Genomic DNA, 18,810 nt, shown 5'->3' on the forward strand with positions numbered 1-18,810 from the left:
CTTCCTCCTCATTTTTCCGTAAAATTTAATCACAAAGATCGTGCGACAAAAAATTGGAAAACAAGTTTATAATAAATGCCGGAACAATGTTTGGTATGGATATGAAAATACGGATTGTCATACAGAAAACAGCCCATATTACATACATTACACAATATTGATGTTCTTATGAACCCACGTTGAACGCTATCCGAAAAAATGAATATATTACTGCACTCTGACTAACTATCATACTTCAAAAATCCACAAGAACTAAAATGCTATACAAAGAACTTTCCGTTTACCGCTATGGCTTCAGTCAGAAAAAATGCTCCGTATAATAGTAGGGTTCTATGTGTACATGTATATGACTACAATGAAAGCTTTTATATCGGTATACATGTTCAATGCATCACCAAATTCAATGACATCGTACATGTAATTATAAAAGTGTACGACAAATGATTACACTCAATATAACATGAAAAATATGTGTGTATATGAAATTGAATAATACAATAATAATATTACTAGTATCGTGATAAATCGTTCATATCAATCAAAAGACATGATCATATTTAATTTTTTGTATGTCAAGTTTGTGAAAGGAGAACGGGATTGGAGTTACGACATAAGGAAGGTATACTGTAACAGGCTTTTGTATTACTCAGTCATTATATAGAGAAGAATACATGGCAAAATCCGTATCATATGCCGTATCATCCCGAGATACCAATATCAGCCAGAGGGCCTTTAGGCCCGAGGGATGATATTGGTCGAGGGTGATACGGCGTGTGATACGGATTTTGCAATGTATTATTCTGTTTATCATATTTTTTTATGACCAAATTAAAATCGTAAAAAATGCATTTGTGCAGAAACAAACTACATGAAAATTATGACTAAATAAACAATAAAACTTCAGATATTTTAAATTTAGTTGAATTGATAGGACGTTTTTTTTTTTTAAATAGTAATCATTTTTTTCCTAAGCCTGCAAAATGCAGCAACTGGACGTCATAGGTCAAACGTTGACGTCATTCTAATTATGACGTCACGCGAGGTATGCGATACGGATTTTACTTTGCGATGCGGGGTATGCGATACGGGTTTAGCTATGCGATACGGGGTAGGTGATACAGACTGGAAAAAAGAACCTTTACTAGATATACAAAATTGCTGTATTTTGTACTAAATATATGATAAAGTAATAAATCAATGATTACGCTCGACACGAACATATATTTATTATTAAATTATGATATTAAATCTGGAAAAAAAGACTAAGCATGCAACCACGACGAAAGTTATAATTTACTTGAAGCACTCAAGTTGAAAAACATTTCTTAGTAAAAAAAAATATACATAAAATTGACTATATTCAGATATGTTAAATGGTTAATGAATTCATTTATTTTAACCCTTTCCTTCCGTTGCCTAGTTGTCTTCCCCTCATCTTTTTTTTTAAATATTGCAACAGTATTGGTATTTATAGAAGTTTTAGGGAAACTACCTTTGTGTAAACAATGTAGAAATTTGATGTCTATACTGAAAGCAGCTAGCCTATAATATAAAAACACTCCTTCGAAAATTTGTGTTTTATTATGTCAAATGTAAAAATATATCACATGCTTGTAGTTAAATATAACATCGCAATTTTGTTGTTTACCTGCATAAAACATGTCCCGGAACACAAGTGTTTCGATGTTACGAGTGTCGCATCTTATCTTATATAATACTAAAATTACGAGGTCCAATTTGTCAGCCGTCATCACGTAAAAACGACGAATCAAAGAATTCAACTTTATATATAACTAATATAGTACAAAGGTGTAGATTAAAAATTACACCACTCCAGGCTCTTTTGTTTTCCACGTAATTAATATTGCCAATAATTAAGAAGTTCCGGGTCGAGTCCGATACCGATACCAATAGTATATTCATCTGTTACCTATTACCTTATCTGTACGTTCCGTATTTGACAGGCGCACCACCAAACGGTGTATTCAGGATATGCTATATACACGGGTCATAATCACAGGGTTGACACTACTAAATTGTCAAATTGTTACCTATTGTAGTATTTTAATCAGTAAGACTTTATAAGATAACAATACGAATACTACAAATAAGGCGTATAGGTACAGTTTTCAATTTGTTAGCGGGCATGACGTTAAACAGCGAATCAAAGAATCAAAGAATTCAACTTTATTTATAACTAATATAGGACAAAGATGTTGATTTAAAAAATACTCCATCCCAGGACCTTTTGTTTTCCAAATAATTAATATTACCAATAATTGATAAGTTCCAGTTAGACGGGTTCAAACAGAAAGATTTGAAAGCAGAGAAAACTGTGATAACTATCTTTTAATCGGCATGACTTTATCAGATGACAATACTAATACAAAAATAAGTCTTGCGCATAGTTATATACTTTAATTCAGTCACGTACCCGCGATATCACGGGTGTGTTCTAGTATCATATAAAATTACAAGTAGACAATATAAAAAAGGAGATACGGTATGATTGCCAATGATACAACTATCCACAACAGAACAAAATGACACAGACATTAACAACTATAGGTCACTGTACGGCCTTCAACAATGAGCAAAGTCCATATCCCATACTAGTCAGCTATAAAAGGCCCCGACAAAACAATGTAAAACAATGCAAACGAGAAAGTTAACGGCCTTATTTAAGTAAAAAAAATCAACGAAAAACAAATATGTAACACATAGACAAACGAAAACCACTAAATTACAGGAACATACATAAATAATGTGGCGGGGTTAAACATGTTAGCTGGATCCCAAGTCTAGTATCCGAAATGGAATTGTGTGTTTTAAATGAGGACAACATATTATTGCAATGAGAAAAAAGAGAAAGTTTTACTGTGATAAAATTTATGCACAAATGAAATGAACGAAAAACAAATATGTAACACATATGTAACACATAAACAAACGACAACCAGTGAAGTACAGGCTCCTGACTTGGGACAGACACATACATACATAATGTGGCGGGGTTAAACATTTTAGCGGGATACAAACCCTAACCTAACCTGGGACGGTGGTTTAACAGTACAACATAAGAACGAACTATAACTAGAGGCTCTAAAGAGCCTGTGTCGCTCACCTTGGTATATGTGAATATTCAACAAAGGACACAGATGGATTCGTGACAAAATTGTGTTTTGGTGATGGTGATGTGTTTGTAGATCTAACTTTACTGAACATTCTTGCTGCGTTCATATATCCCCATCTATAATGATTGGCCCAGTAGTTTCAGTTGAAAGTGTTAGTAAAAATTTACAAATTTTATGAAAATTGTTAAAAATTGACTATCAATTCGTCTGAAATTTTCAGGGCAGATAGATCTTGACCTGATAAACAATTTAACTCCATGCCAGTTTTGCTCTTAATGCTTTTGTTTTTGAGTCATAAGCCAAAAACTGCATTTTTACCCTATGTTCTATTTTTAGCCATGGCGGCCATCTTGGTTGGTTGACCGGGTCACCTGACACAATTTTAAATCTAGATACCCCAATGATGATTGTGGCCAAATTTGGTTTAATTTGGCCCAGTAGTTTCAGAGGAGAAGATTTTTGTAAAAGATTACTAAGATTTATGAAAAATGGTTGTAAATTGACTATAAAGGGCAATAACTCCTAAAGGGGTCATTTGACCATTTCGGTCATGTTGACTTATTTGTAAATCTTATTTTGCTGAACATTATTGCTGTTTACAGTTTATCTCTATCTATATTATTATTCAAGATAATAACCAAAAACAGCAAAATTTCCTTAAAATGACCAATTAAGGGGTAGCAACCCAACAACAAGTTGTTTGATTCATCTGAAATTTTCAGGGCAGATAGATCTTGACCTGATAAACAATTTAACCCCATGTCAGAATTGCTCTAAATGCTTTGTTTTTTGAGTTATAAGCCAAAAACTGAATTTTACCCCTATGTTCTATTTTTAGCCATGGCGGCCATCTTGGTTGGTTGACCGGGTCACCGGACACAATTTTTAAACTAGATACCCCAATGATGATTGTGGCCAAGTTTGGTTTAATTTGGCCTGGTAGTTTCAGAGGGGAAGATTTTTGTAAAAGTTAACGCCGGACGCAGGACGACGACGACGACGGACGACGACGACGGACGCCGGACGCAAAGTGATGAGAAAAGCTCACTTGGCCCTTTGGGCCAGGTGAGCTAAAAATCAGTTGAAAAAGACTAAACTCATCAGATGGACAAAAATACAAGTGGACGTGGCCGGGCACTTGTACATCCCAACAACAAAAAGACACTAGGAGCAGATTTGAGAGTACTTGCGGTTAACTGAGAACGAAGTCCGACGTAGTCTAGATATCTTTCTGAAGATATATACACAAGCGCACTGATCTCAACCGAAGGCTATAATTGTTGAAGTATTTGACCAACGAAAAGCGAACGCAGCTGCTTACATTATTGGCGTGCAAACTTATAAGTAAATACAAATTTACATGTACATGTATGTGATCAAGTTTGAACGAATCACAAACCTTAAAATAATCGATTAATAATATATCAAATTATCACAGTTTACTAATCAGTTTATTTAATATGTTCGACTTAAGAAAACACCTGTACCAAATTTGATTCTACATGTAGATTACAGTGTCCTTCCAAGACTTATACATTTTTGGTCACATTCAAAAATTTGCCTTCATTGTGGTTTTGAATTTTATAAGAATCTATAACATGGTCGTCTGATTAGAAATGAGCCCTGATGTTGATGGAACTCTTAAGATCTTAAATGGAGATATGATCGGGATAAAACTTGATCATAGCTCTAGATCTATAGCAAAAGTTTGCCGACCTATACTTGTATATGTACATGTACATGTATGTTGAAAGAGGGGGAGGGGGCAATACCTTTTTATGTTAACCTGTTATGGCCCTTTTCAAGGTGTTGTTAACTGTTATTTGAGATCAATTAAAGCTGTTAAATGTTTTCAACTCCTCTTTGTTAACTGTTATCAGCAAGAAAACTTATGCAAATGGTGTTTCTAAAATAAAACATTTCGTAATTGAGAAGAAAATTGTAATTTTGTTTGTTTCTATTAACTTTTAAAATTTTTGTCACTATAGTAAACATTACAATACACATTTGTCACCTTCTCTAACAATGAGCTTCGATTCTTTTGTTCTATTTCAACCGGGTTTCCGACTGTTAGATTTAGAGGAGGGACATACTTTTGTATCGCTTATTTTTTTCTTCACTTTGTACATTATTTAGTTGAGTTTATCTAAAAAGCTGTTTTTGATCAGCTTATTTTTGTTTCAGTTCACATGTACAAGGTCACGATGTTCGTTTTCACCACTCATATCAAATTGTTGTCTCCTTGATGTCTTTATTCCATATCCAATTTTAATGTCGTTCTTTGTGTGTCATTTGCAATGTACGTGTACTTGACAATTGCGGATATTAAAAACGCATGAATCAACATTGTTAACCGAATCGCATAATAAATTATGTATTTTTGAGAGTACTTATGGGACAATTCTAAGAATTACTATACCTTTTACAAGAATTGTCGAACGTACAGGTACGAAGGGGAAATCCTGTATTATTTCTAAATCTATATACAATAATTTGATGTATCTCCCAAAGGGTGAGGCTTTTCATCACCGTACAATAGATCCTGGTACAAGTTCAAAAACACGTAACCGCTCGTAAACAAGGTTAACTATTTTAAAAGAGTGTCAATACGTTGTATTAACATCTCAGCTTTATATAAAAGGAGCTTGACAAGAGTGAAAGATCATAGCCAAGTATATCTTGTCAAGGACTCAGAGAGTTACTATAATCTTAATTACTAAAAAGGTATTGTATTATATACATGTCGGATAAATATCGATAATGCGTCTAAGCTGTTCATAAATTTTCCAGCTTTAAGCTTTAACATTAACTGATGGCATCTGTTAATGTTCGAGAAAAAAACCTTCATTGATTCAATTTAAATTAAATTCCGCCAGGGTATGATTAAGCAATGAATATATGCATCATCGGTTAAGCTAACAAACATTTCTTGAAATGCCATATTTGTTCATGAAGAAAATTTTCCATGTTGAATTAGTCTTTTTAGAAATTGTAAAATAACTTTACAATTCGTTATTTGCACTATGGTGGATAGCTGTCTCATTGGTAATCATGTGATATATTCTTACTTTATACAAATTGACAGTTGTAATGAAATATCCTACAATATTCTGACTCCAAACGTCTTTGTGCTATATTTAGAAGTGTCAGGGTGGTTTTTCACCCACACCTTATTTTCACTATATAATAATATAGGATAACAAATATTTCTTTTTTTTAATTTTTTTTTAGGCCTAAGACAGTATGTGAGCTTACTTTGGTTTCTTATCAATTCATACATGTTACATTTTTTATATGTTACATACACTTTTGAAAATATTGCATTTTAAAATTTTTCAAAATAGTCGTGTCCGATCGAGATTGCTCTGATAGCTAAGCCAGTCCTTAAAAGACCACCAGACGTCAGAGACATATGCCGATCTAAGCTTTCGTGTAGATTTCTACGCGGTGTGCACATTACGTACTCATTAGCTCATGTTTGGACGTTCAGAAAACGTTTTTATTTATCTAAATAAGGATTGAATTAATAGACAATTCTTCACATCAGATAAGGTAAGGAATGTAATTATTACGAGGGCAAATTGTTTTAAAAGACAAATTCTGGTTAAAATTCTGAGGTTTTTTTTTTTAAATCTGGCAGATCTAGTTATTACATACGTGGATCTGTAAATGCATGAAAAAACTCTCTGGTGTGTTCGATATTGGCCTTTTGAAAGGCAAACGTTCAGCCCGTCATGCATTTACATAGTCTAAATTCCAATGGTCCGTCCTACTTCCAGATCTAATTTTGAAGTTGGTCTTTTGAATGGCAAACATTCTGTGCTGTCCGTATTTAACATTAACTAATTTCCCAGATGCTGTCCAAATGTCCTACTTATAATTACTTGTCGACTTTCATTGTAGATTTTGTATTATGTAGTAACTGAATTTAAAACTGACAATGCCTGAAATAATTGCCACTGGACTTTAAACAAAAAGCGTTCAATCAATTTCATGACACTTACTACATGTTATGGCGTCAATCCAGTCTTTGATCTTTTTGATCCATACTTTTGACAAGGGCTATATATTATTTATTATGCTTTACGCCGGGTTTTTTTCAAACAGCAATTAAATGAATTGAGCATGACAGTTGAAGCACGTTTCCGGGTGCGGGATTTTCTTGCTGCATTGAAGACCCATTGGTGACATTCGTTTGTTATCTGCTCTTTGGTCGGGTTGTTGTTTCTTTGAAAAATTCCCCATTTCATTCTCAAATTTAATTATCCATGCATGTTTCTCTGTAAAAAAAAATGCATATTTTTAAAATATTTTTTTTAATAAATATCGTAAAAACTATTTTTCCATAACGCAGGTACTTTTATTTTGCGACGCCACAGAAATGGAAAATACTCATGCAAGAACAACTTTAGCATTTATCCAAAAAAGGAAGAATATTCCGGAAATAATTACACTCGATGGGACTACTTTAACGATACCGGAAGTCCTTGCAGTCAGTATTGAGCCAAAATTGAAAGTAAATATTGGCAAGAAATCATTAAGCGAACTAGAAGCAAATGCAGCATACTTAAAAAAGAAGTTAGAAAAAGGACTCGTGGTTTACGGGATAAACACGGGGTTTGGTGGAAGTGCCGATGTTCGTTCGTGGGAATTTGAGGACGTACAGAAAGCGCTGATTCGTCATGTTAATGCTGGAATGGGGCGGTTCTTTCCAACTGACAAGGTCAGAGCTGCGATGGTTACAAGGGCAAATTGTCTTTCAAAGGCATATTCTGGCGTACGTTCTGAGGTTGTCACAAATCTGACAGATCTAATAAATACCGATATTTCTCCCGAAGTTCCACTTCGAGGTTCCGTCAGTGCCAGTGGGGATTTGATGCCTCTAAGTTACATTGCAGCAGCCATAATAGGGAGAAAAGATTTGAAAGTGTCTAAAGGAGGGAAGATAATGTCTTGTCCAGAGGCTCTTGCAGAGGCAGGGATATCACCAGTTGTTCTTGGACCAAAGGAAGGACTTGCAATAATTAATGCAGATTCATTCTCTGCCGGATTTTCAGCTCCAACTCTGTATGACGCAAATCTGCTTCTACTTCTTACCCAAGTATGTACCGGGCTGTCAATTGAAGCTTTGGAAGGAAGAACGGAAAGCTTTCATCCTCTTATACATAGCTGTCTTCCGCATATAGGTCAGAAAGAAATAGCAAGTAACATGCTGTCAATTCTGGAAAACAGCAAGCTAGCTATCACGACATTAGACATGAACCTACCAGATAAATATGGATTTCTGAAGCAAGATCGTTACAGTTTGCGAAGTTCGGCACAATGGCTTGGGTCAGCTGCTGAAACTCTAAATGAATCATGCCGAAGAATAACAATTGAACTGAACAGCGCCAACGATAATCCCATTATTGATCATCGTACAGATAAAATTTTGCATGGAGCAAATTTTCAGGGAGAAACCATGTCTATCGCAATGGATCAAACACGACAGGCACTTGGAATTTGCGGGAAGCTACAATTTGCTCAATTTTCAGAGGTTGTAAATGAGAAGCTGAATTTTGGATTACCACCGAATCTTAGTGGATGTGATATCAACGTGGATTTTGGATTCAAAGGGTGTGATACAGCCATGGCCTCTTACATGTCTGAACTCGATCACTTTGTCAACCCTATGAGTAATCATGTGTTAAGTGCCGAGACACATAACCAGTCAATCAACTCAATGGCTTTGGTTAGCGCTCGATTCACCTCAGAGGCAGTGGAAATTTTACAAATGATGACAGCAAACTTGCTTCTTCTGACTGCGCAAGCCGTCGATCTACGTCATATCCGGAACATCGTTTTAAAAGAAGTCCACACGATGACACAAGAATATCCGGATCTAGCGACAACGTTAGATAAGATAGAATGGTATGAACTGCTGTTTTCATCTAAAAAGAAAAATGCTAAGGAGACAGATGTCCGATCAGTAGGTGACCAGATTGAAGCAAACGATCGTCTATCGAAGAGATTGTCCGACTTGTACAGTTCTGCTTGTGATGGAAAAATGGATGCCTCTAAACAGATGGGTCAAGGTAGGAGTCCTATTTTGAGTTGTTATTATTTTTCATTTTCAAATTTTAGAATTTTTATTTGCGAATTGCTGGAGGTTGGTGTGTCTTTCGAGCTATGATTGAAATAAAATAAAACCAGTTAAGATATTTTTCAACACAATTCATTATGATGTTATAGGTAAAAATTATAAAATGTCATATTATTGTAAATCATACAACTTTATTTATCAACCAGTCTTACGTTAACCCCTCCTTTTTAAAGTTAGCAAACATACTATATATCTAGTAATATAAAGAAATATATTTTATTTGCAAAATCATCAATTAAGATAGGAAATGGATGTATACAACTTTATTTTAAAGAATGAATAACTTTGCTCCAAGGAATCTTAACTCAAAGATAAATAGGAAGAGTTTTAGAAAATGTACATAGACATGACTAGAAATAAGGAGGTTGAGTATGATGACCAATGAGGTAAATACCCACCGAATGACGAATGAAAAATAGGTCATACTACGACCGCCATTAATGAAAAAATCTCACTTTGCTTCGTAAACGCTAAAATTTAGAAATAACAATGGCTAGATTATAACACACAAAAACAAAAATATGCCAGACAGCACCACATTGAAGACTACAATGTATTTATCATTCCAATGCTGTGGCTTATACTTGAAAGACAAACTAGATCCAATGAAATAACATAAACATGTCTTCTTTGTTGGAAAGTCATTATTGATAGAATATTGAATTTGATCATCCTTTTTGGTGATTTTATACTTCACTTTCTATTGCAGGCACAATGAAAATGTACAACTTTATTCGAAAAGACCTTGACATTCCCTTCTACTGTGGACAAAATGGGATCGATTCCTGGCTAAGAAAGATCCTAGAGTCAATACAGAGCAGAGATATAGAAAATGTTCTGGAGGAGATATTTACACCAATCGTGAAGACAGGTGACTTGAACGGCAAAATGTGAATTGTAACGTGAACATATAGAACACGAACGGCAAAATGTGAAGTGTAACGTGAACACATGTGACATGAACGGCAAAGTGTGAACTGTAACCATATTGTCCGTCTTACGACTATGTACTTTTGTATAAAAAAACTCTTAAGGTTGCTTTAAATGAAAAAAAAGATAATTATTTATATTTACCATGATTCTTACATAGATATTTGTATTAATGGTGTGTTTTGAAGATAACAAATGACTTACATTATTTACTTTGGTAAGGAGAGACCACTAAGATATATTTTATTTTTTTCTCCCATTATTGCAAATCTCAGCAGAAATATTTTATAATTCATAAGTTGTATCATTTGAATAATATTCGGAATAATGGACAACACAGATTCATAAACTCTCAATATAATGTGGTAAATATATGTTTATGCAATGTTAATATTTTTAACGTTATGCATTCCGATTTTTGGGACATTACATTTCCCTCAAAATTTAGAAACATGCTAGATATATTTAGATAAATACATTTCGATTTAACATGTATTGAATAGAATTGGCTTTCAAAATGAGAAAAAAAAATAAAAGAATTTCAGTACCATTTTGCATTTAATTTGAGGATGAATTTAAATATGACTAATTTAGAGTTCAGTTAATTTATGAAGAAAATGTATTCTTGTCTAATGTTTTTTTTCTTCTAATTCGTGCTGTTCAGACAAAAGAAACACTTTTTTGAGCTGCACATAGAGGAATGCATTTTTTTAATGTTCATGCTTAGACTTTTACAAGTTATTTTTATATTCATTGAAATCTGGTTTTGTGAAAACTGACATTAATATGTAATTATGATATTGAGTTTAATATTTTGTTTTTAACATATGCATTTTGTTCTAACTGAATCAAATCACATATTCACACCCATGTAAATTACTATATTTTACATGAAATAAATGAATATAAAAGCTTACTATATAGTAAATACATTTTGTTGTCTTTTGCACCGTCATAATTTAAAAAATGGTTTCATAGTAAAGTTTGGATACATACCCGATCTCTCTTATTCACAGTGTACCTCGGCATATATGTATATATGAGCTTTGCTCATTGTTGAAGGCCTTACATTGACCTATCATTGTTAATTTCTGTGTCATTTGGTCTCTTGTATGACTGTTATTCTAAGCTTGCGTGAAGAGAGTTGCTTGTTACTTTCCTCTTTGCTCATTGAATACGATCGTCTCGAAAAAGTTTGGAATGAAAATTAAAAGAAGTACGAAATAGTTTACTCTGGCCAAATCGATGCTTCTAATATGACATACATTGCTAAGCAAAAAGAATGTAACACACTGTTACGTAAAATACCGTGTTATGTTGGATCACACATAAAATTGCTTAATGAATAATACACGTTTTAAGGGGTCTATACCTAATGACGGATTTCAAATTTAGTTAATCGTTTACAATTTTTAAGTTCAACCCAATAACTATTTTTAGGAGTGACTGCTTACATCTGTAGCTGCTTTATGAGTCTAGATGGTAATCCGGTAAAATTAAAAAAAAATGATGTACAACATGTATTATTGGTAATGAGACAAATATCCAACAGAAACAAAGATGAACTGACGAAGGTGTAAGCTCGTATAGGTTATCGTGCGGCCTTCAACAATGAGCAAACCTCATATTGTTTATTTCAAATGTAATATAAAAATATGTGTTTAAATACAGTGAAACCTGATTAAACCGAACCCTGAATAAACCGGAAACCTGTCTAATCCAATCTTGTTCTGAAGACCAATCATATCACATGTTATGCATTGTGAACCTGATGAAACCGAATACCTCCCAAAACCAAACAAAATCTCAAGTCCCGAAGAGGTTCGGTTTAAACAGGTTTCACTGTATATGCTTTACAACACAACAATACTGTCCATTGTTCATACATACATACATTGTATGCTGTAACATATGCATACCCACGATCTATATTTATGTTCCCTACTAGTTTTAACAGGACGGTTATCGACTATAAACGAAAATGACGTAATATTAGTGTTGGATATGGTACTGAACTCCTTGTTTGATGTAATCAACGTTTTATTTTAATCTCGTCTCCACTTAGTCAAGTATTTTTTGTTATTCATCTGGTATATTGTATAACACGTGATATAGTCGTACACATTACTATAACTTTCAGAGTATGGCCAAGTCATGTGAAAAGAAGGATGAAGCTCATGATTTAAAGGAAGAAGCACAAGCTCCGGATGGCGGATGGGGATGGATTGTTCTCGTAGGTTAGAATACTTATATAAAGTTGAATATTTTAAAATAATATGAATATGATCTTAAGTAGTATCAAATTGAATACTAGTTTCATTTTCAATTGGGTTTAAATCATATTTTGTAAAAAAGCAGAATAAAGGGCGACCTAATCGAAAATAGACAAAACATAAAGAAGAGTGAATAAATTTGCTTCTAGAGCAGAATGGATGACTGTTGAGAGCAGGAGATGAAACAAATGTTTATCAAACTCATAAACCAATGCATGCATATATCATAAACTTAGTCTTCTGTGCAAGATTTTATCATGGTTTACGCAAACATATCGTATAATTGTCATTTTCCCCCTCTCATTCTGTTATATTGTGAAAATGTGGCAGCTTATTAATTGTCGTGTATTGAAGCCGTAGTTTACTAGTTGTCACCTTAGAGTAAACAATCATCAAAGAAGCATGGATATTGAGCGTGTATAACATGTACAAACAGATCATAGGTTTATTTAATGACAGCTCAATGCGTATTTTTACGAGAAGGATCACGCCAAGGTCACTTGCATACGGAAAATATGTTGTGTACTGAAAGCAAGCAATTCAAAATATTAAACTTCTTCTAAACATTGACAAATTAAAGAATTTTCTTCTGAAAAACGTATATGTACAAAAGTTTTATAATGAAAACTATCCATTTTGTTATAATATGCATCATTTTTTGTTTGTTTGTGGTTTTATATGACATTATAATAATAATTTTTAACAGATTATGCATATATATTTATTTGATAAAAGGTGCAGTGTTACTGAACCTTTTGATCGGCGGTGCTGTGACCACGTTTGGTGTATTGTACGTTGAATTGTTGGACTTGTTCCATCAGAATGCAAGTAAAACAGCTTGGGTTGGTTCAGTGGCTAACGCAATGGGTTTACTTTTTAGTAAGTTATGTTTCTTTATGGTATAAATAATAAAGATCGTGAAGTTTATTGTTACATAATTTATCAAAATCCAATTATAGCAACGTTAAATGTATATTATTTTAAATGACTGGCATCTAACAATTTTCGAACACTCTTTGGTGTATGTATTCGGTGTGGCACTTCAAATAAACTATATTAGGTTCGAGTATCGCTACCTACCATGGTTTCGAGTATCGCCACCTACCAACATATCTTGTCTTCATGAACGGAGGCACCAATGGCGATCATCATTTAATATAAATTAATTGATGAAATGTGCCTCTAGTACAGAACTAGTGGTATCGTTGATGTTATTATTGGCGTATATTCGATTTGTATTCGTAATTAAAAGATGACACATGTGTCGCTACAAGACTTAGTGCATTTCTATACATTCACCTTAAATATAAATCTTCTCCAAAACCTTAGTTTGAGTATTTTTTTTTATACTGTACTGTTTACAATTCAAAGGTCACTATATTATCATTATACAGAGAACATGTAGTATATGAGAACCACCAAGCGGAAACAAATCATTTAATACTTTTAGGTCCTGTTGCCAGTGCGATGAGCACAAGGTTTTCCTGTCGCTCAATGGCTTTAGTCGGTGGTGTGATTACGTCCATTGGTTGGATGACAACAGGATTTATGCCTAGAATAGAGTATATGTTTATAACTTACGGCCTTGTAGCAGGTAACTTTAATTTTTTAGGTTACGCATAGTCTAAGATTAGTTGATGACGATAAGTCTGTATAAAAGCGAAACGTATTTTATATTGATTTCAAAACGAAGCAGAAAACCAAAATTCAAAAGTCGTACGAAAATTTAACGCCAAAAAAACCTATCTGAAATACGACTACAAAAAATATGAAACACATCAAAGATAGACTGATGAACACGAACACCCAGCAAAAGTCGGACATAATCTAAGATTATCCAAAATGGTCGCCTTAAACTTGACACTTGCCGTGTTTTTAATGTAAAGTACAAAAACATTCACTCGAAATAATCACATGAAACATAGGTGAAATAAACCTAGCTACTGAAAAGTTTAGTATGTATTTTTATTTGGGAACATGTTCCTATTAGTTCTAAAATATGTGATCTTGGATATCACGAACATAAATCAATATACATGCATCCTATGTATTCATTTAGGTATTGGAAAGTCAATGGCAAACATTCCAAGCATTATAATGGTAGGGAGATGGTTTGATAAAAGAAGATCGCTAGCTAACGGTCTTGCCACGGCTGGGGCAGGAGTAGGAACGTTTATCTTTGCACCACTTTTAGAATTTCTCTTGAGGAGATACGGGTTTCAAGGAACAATGCTTATTATGAGCAGTGTTATGCTTAACATTTGTGTTTGTGGTTCCTTATTCCGTCCTGTCCCCCAAAATACTAAACTCAAAGGATCAAGTTTGACAGGGATCGAAAATAGAGTATTTACAATAGACGAATCGACTGATTGCTCTATGGCTGCTAAAGGCAGTATTTCACATAAGGCAGTAGATGGAATATCTAATAAAGTTACAATAAATAACTCTGACAATGATAAAAAGTATCGACAATCAAATAGTGATAAAAACAAAACTTTGAAAAGCTATTTCGATTACACATTACTAACGAATCGACGTTTTATTTGTTTCTGTATATCTGTCATGCTAGCCACCCTAGGTCACTCACCTGCATCTTTTATGTTACCTGCCTTGGCAATGCAATACAATATTAGATCAAAGGAAGCAGCCTTTTTATTGTCCATCACAGGGATAGCAGATATAGTCGGACGTATAACGTTCGGTGTATTATGTGACGTCAAGATTTTTAAGAAGAACCGACAGACCTTATATGTGTTCGCTATTTTCATTAGTGGTGTTGCTAACATGTGCTGTGGATTTGCTACCGAATATTGGCACTTTGTGATTTATTCGTGTATTTTTGGATTATTTGCCGGTTCCTACAACGTTTTGACACCAGTTATGTTGGTGGACCTTCTTGGAGTAGGGAAACTGGCGAGTTCATGTGGTTTAGCTCTGTTGTTTCAAGGTCTTGGATTCCTCGTTGGTCCCCCTATTGCAGGTAAATATGATGGGGAACATTTGTTTAAAATGGTGACTAGAAAGAATAGGTTTTAACATATAACTCGTCAATTTTTACTTTAAACTACTCTCAATATAAAACAAGAAGATGCGGTATGATTGATAGTAAGACAACTCTCCACAGGAGTCGAAACAACACATGAATTAACAACTATACTCAAGTTTTTGATTATTTTAGTCTTGACAATTGTTTTTGTATACTGGCTTTGATACAGTTTTGAAACAGTTAAACAAACTTTGACTTATTTAATTACATGTATAAAACATATTTATTCAAATGATATGTATTCAATAGATTATGTTCTTTTATTTTAAAGGATTTGTGACGGACATGGTTGGCGACTATCAATCCGGATTTTACTTTGCAGGAGTTGCTATGGTTATAAGTGCTATTGTCGTTAATCTGTCGACGTTTTGTACTCTCTTTACTACTCAGAAGAAAGACAATTACGAAATAGACAGACACGAAAAGGGAGTAAATGACTTACATTGTGTTGAACACATAAAAACTGAAACGAAGAGGTCATCAGGTATAACAATGATGAAGTTAAATGTAAGAAGTATTTGACATGATACAATTTATACTAATGTTATTATTCCAATTTCGTATTAATGATAAGAGGAACTTTATTCATGCACTGGGAGTCTGTATATTGCAGGAAATATAAAGTACGTGTGCAATACTGTTATGTTTTCTCTTCAATATGGTAGGTCTGGTTGGGAAAGATTACTCTTCAACTCAGTGATGTGTTTGTAAAAAATAAAATAACAAAAAAATAAAAATTAAAAAAAAACAACCCAAAAAACCATCAAAATGGTAAGTCCCTAACCAAATAGCACAACCTTATCAAACGAATGAATAACAACCGTCATACTCCTGACATTGGTATAGACATTTTCTGATGTAGACAATTGTGGATTAAACCTGGTTTTGTTCAAGCTAAACCTCTCACCTGTATGGAATTGTAACTAGCTGACGTCCTCTGCTATTATTCATATGAGACAAAATGTTATTTATGTGCCATTGATTTTATGAGTTGTGTCCCTTATCCAACATTTACCTGATTGAACAGTGAATAATACGGAATGGATGATATAAGCACGATAGTTCCACAGAATGTTAATTTATAACTAAATATGTTAAGTATATGGAATAAAACTGCAAGTCTACAGTACAAACGAATAACAAAAGGACTCACATATGACTTCAATATTAGTAATGTTTGATTTTCAATGAGATTATATGATAAAGTCATTGATACTGTTTAAAACACAATTTTGAGAATATTAAGATTTTACAAGAAATTTAGGTTTCATCTATCTAAGATTAATAGTTAACAAAGGTACCAGGATTATAATTAAGTACGCCAGACGCGCGTTTCGTCTACATAAAACTCATCAGTGACGCTCAAATCAAAATATTTATAAAGCCAAAAATGTACAAAGGTGAAGAGCATTGAGGATCCAAAATTCCAAAAAGTTGTGCCAAATACGACTAAGGTAATCTAAGCTATGCCTGGGATAAGAAAGTCCTTAGTGTTTCGAAAAATTCAAAGTTTTGTAAACAGGAAATTTATAAAAATGACCACATTAATGATATTCATGTTAAGTCTAACGTATAACTTCTTTGCTATTATTAAGGTTGTATTGGCATTGATTCGTATAAGAAAATATGTTATTTGCCTCTAAAACGCTTGGTCGTGTGTGTTAAATGTATACAATATTCTACAATGTCAAACACGGATTCAGACGTTGTTTTTTTTAAATAGTTTACTCAATGCAATTTTTTCCCAAAAATGAGGTCAAAGTCAACAAAATCACTCACAACAAAGATAAAAGAATAAACTTTTATATAACAGATAATATTCAAAATGCACTGGATTCAAAATTAAAAACACTTGCTTCTCATTCTGACTGGACTGTACATTTTACGGAAGACCTGATTACAGGTGATTAAGCTATCATCCTTCCTTAAAGGTTTAATCCACCATTGTTTACATATGAACATTCATGTAACAAGTCAGCAATATGACAGTTGTTATCCATCGTTTTTTTGTGAGTTTGAGCTTTTGAATACGACATTTACTTAGGGAATCTTTTTTTTTGAATTTTCCTCGGGGTTCGGTATTTTTTTTATTCTACTTTTTTCTATTCGTGACTGTTTTTCCTGAATAAAAATAAATAAATATGTATGTCTATTTATTGCACTGTCAATTAATAATATTGTCATGAGGTAATATACAGCTCAAATATAACAACATGGAAATGGAATACAAAAATGATATATAAAGTAAGGTACCAGTTAACAAGATCACAAAAGCAAAGTAAAAAAAAATCAGCTGATAGCTCTAGTCACAATGAACAAAGGTCTTACAATATGATTCATTAATAAATTTCGTGTACTCTTCTATAATTTATTATATTTTTGTCAATGGTATACATTTATTATATTTTGCTCATGTTTAGCCTTCAAAATGGTTCCTAACAGCTAAATAAATAATATTTTTACTTGTTAAAAGCCAAAACGGGAAAAAAAATATTTATAAATGAATGATAGATCGAATGGTATAAAATTTGCGATTGACAGGACTAGATAGATGGGTTTCGTAACCATTTAAATCTCCTTCAAACTCCTGAAGGATCCGTGACACCTCACTACTTAAGTCATCATATTGATTATCAACCAAGTCAGGAGAGTTACTTCTAGGGTAGTCAGGTGGAGGTTCGTTTGTAAGATTAGATTTCAACAGAGGTGAACTTGTCCGTTGTTTACTTTCTTCTTTCGTCATGACATATTTTTTCAAACAACGCCCACCTGATCCTTCGAATGCACTATCCCCGCTATCACTGTCTTGGTGTTTTAATTTACACCACTTCTCACCGTCTTTGTTTTTTGAAGTATACGATTGTTCAACGAAAACAGAAGGATCTACATATTGTGATGGCGTTGTCATTACAATCCAATTTTTTATTCGTTCCTTGTCGTCCATTTGCTTTGTGGCGTTTAGTCCAAACGTGTCCAAATCCGATTCTATTATTTCCTGAGAAAAGAGTTTTGATTCGGTTTGTTTTTGAAATTCATTTTCTTTTTGTCTCATGTAGTCAGGAATCGGCTCCAAAGTGATATCCTTTGATAATTTTCTGACAGGTAATTTTTCAACTAAATTCTGTAATGAAATGAAATAATTGATATAAATAATTGTGAAGCAATATCATGAACAAATGTTAACGTTCCTTTTGATTTAGCTTTTGCAAAGTTGTTTAACAATCAGATGTTTTTTTGTTTTGTTTTCATTATTAAAAATAATACGTTACATGGTAAACCACTCAC

At 33.4% G+C, this 18,810-nt stretch overlaps 3 protein-coding genes across 8 annotated transcripts in view; 2 read left to right on the forward strand and 1 right to left on the reverse strand.

Moving 5' to 3' along the window:
• Positions 1 to 5,811: 5,811 nt before the first annotated feature.
• On the forward strand, positions 5,812 to 11,122 carry LOC134724796 (uncharacterized). Its single transcript, XM_063588046.1, has 3 exons — positions 5,812 to 5,858; positions 7,489 to 9,208; positions 9,986 to 11,122. Exons 2-3 carry the CDS (start codon positions 7,516 to 7,518, stop codon positions 10,168 to 10,170), a joined length of 1,878 nt encoding a protein of 625 aa, XP_063444116.1. The 5' UTR covers positions 5,812 to 5,858; positions 7,489 to 7,515; the 3' UTR covers positions 10,171 to 11,122.
• Positions 11,123 to 12,148: 1,026 nt separating this feature from the next.
• LOC134724797 (monocarboxylate transporter 12-like) lies at positions 12,149 to 16,184 on the forward strand. Its single transcript, XM_063588047.1, has 5 exons — positions 12,149 to 12,443; positions 13,215 to 13,358; positions 13,930 to 14,073; positions 14,539 to 15,459; positions 15,797 to 16,184. Exons 1-5 carry the CDS (start codon positions 12,350 to 12,352, stop codon positions 16,045 to 16,047), a joined length of 1,554 nt encoding a protein of 517 aa, XP_063444117.1. The 5' UTR covers positions 12,149 to 12,349; the 3' UTR covers positions 16,048 to 16,184.
• Positions 16,185 to 17,198: 1,014 nt separating this feature from the next.
• Positions 17,199 to 18,810, reverse strand: part of LOC134724798 (formin-like protein 1) — a 36,383-nt gene continuing 34,771 nt past the window's right edge. For all 6 annotated transcript variants that reach the window (XM_063588050.1, XM_063588052.1, XM_063588053.1 and 3 more), the window contains one exon: positions 17,199 to 18,646. In XM_063588050.1, the coding sequence (XP_063444120.1) occupies positions 18,020 to 18,646 (627 nt within the window). In that variant the 3' untranslated portion in view covers positions 17,199 to 18,019. The remainder of the gene's footprint in view (positions 18,647 to 18,810) is intronic.

Source organism: Mytilus trossulus, chromosome 7 (assembly GCF_036588685.1).
Source record: "Mytilus trossulus isolate FHL-02 chromosome 7, PNRI_Mtr1.1.1.hap1, whole genome shotgun sequence".
Lineage (NCBI taxonomy): Eukaryota > Metazoa > Mollusca > Bivalvia > Mytilida > Mytilidae > Mytilus > Mytilus trossulus.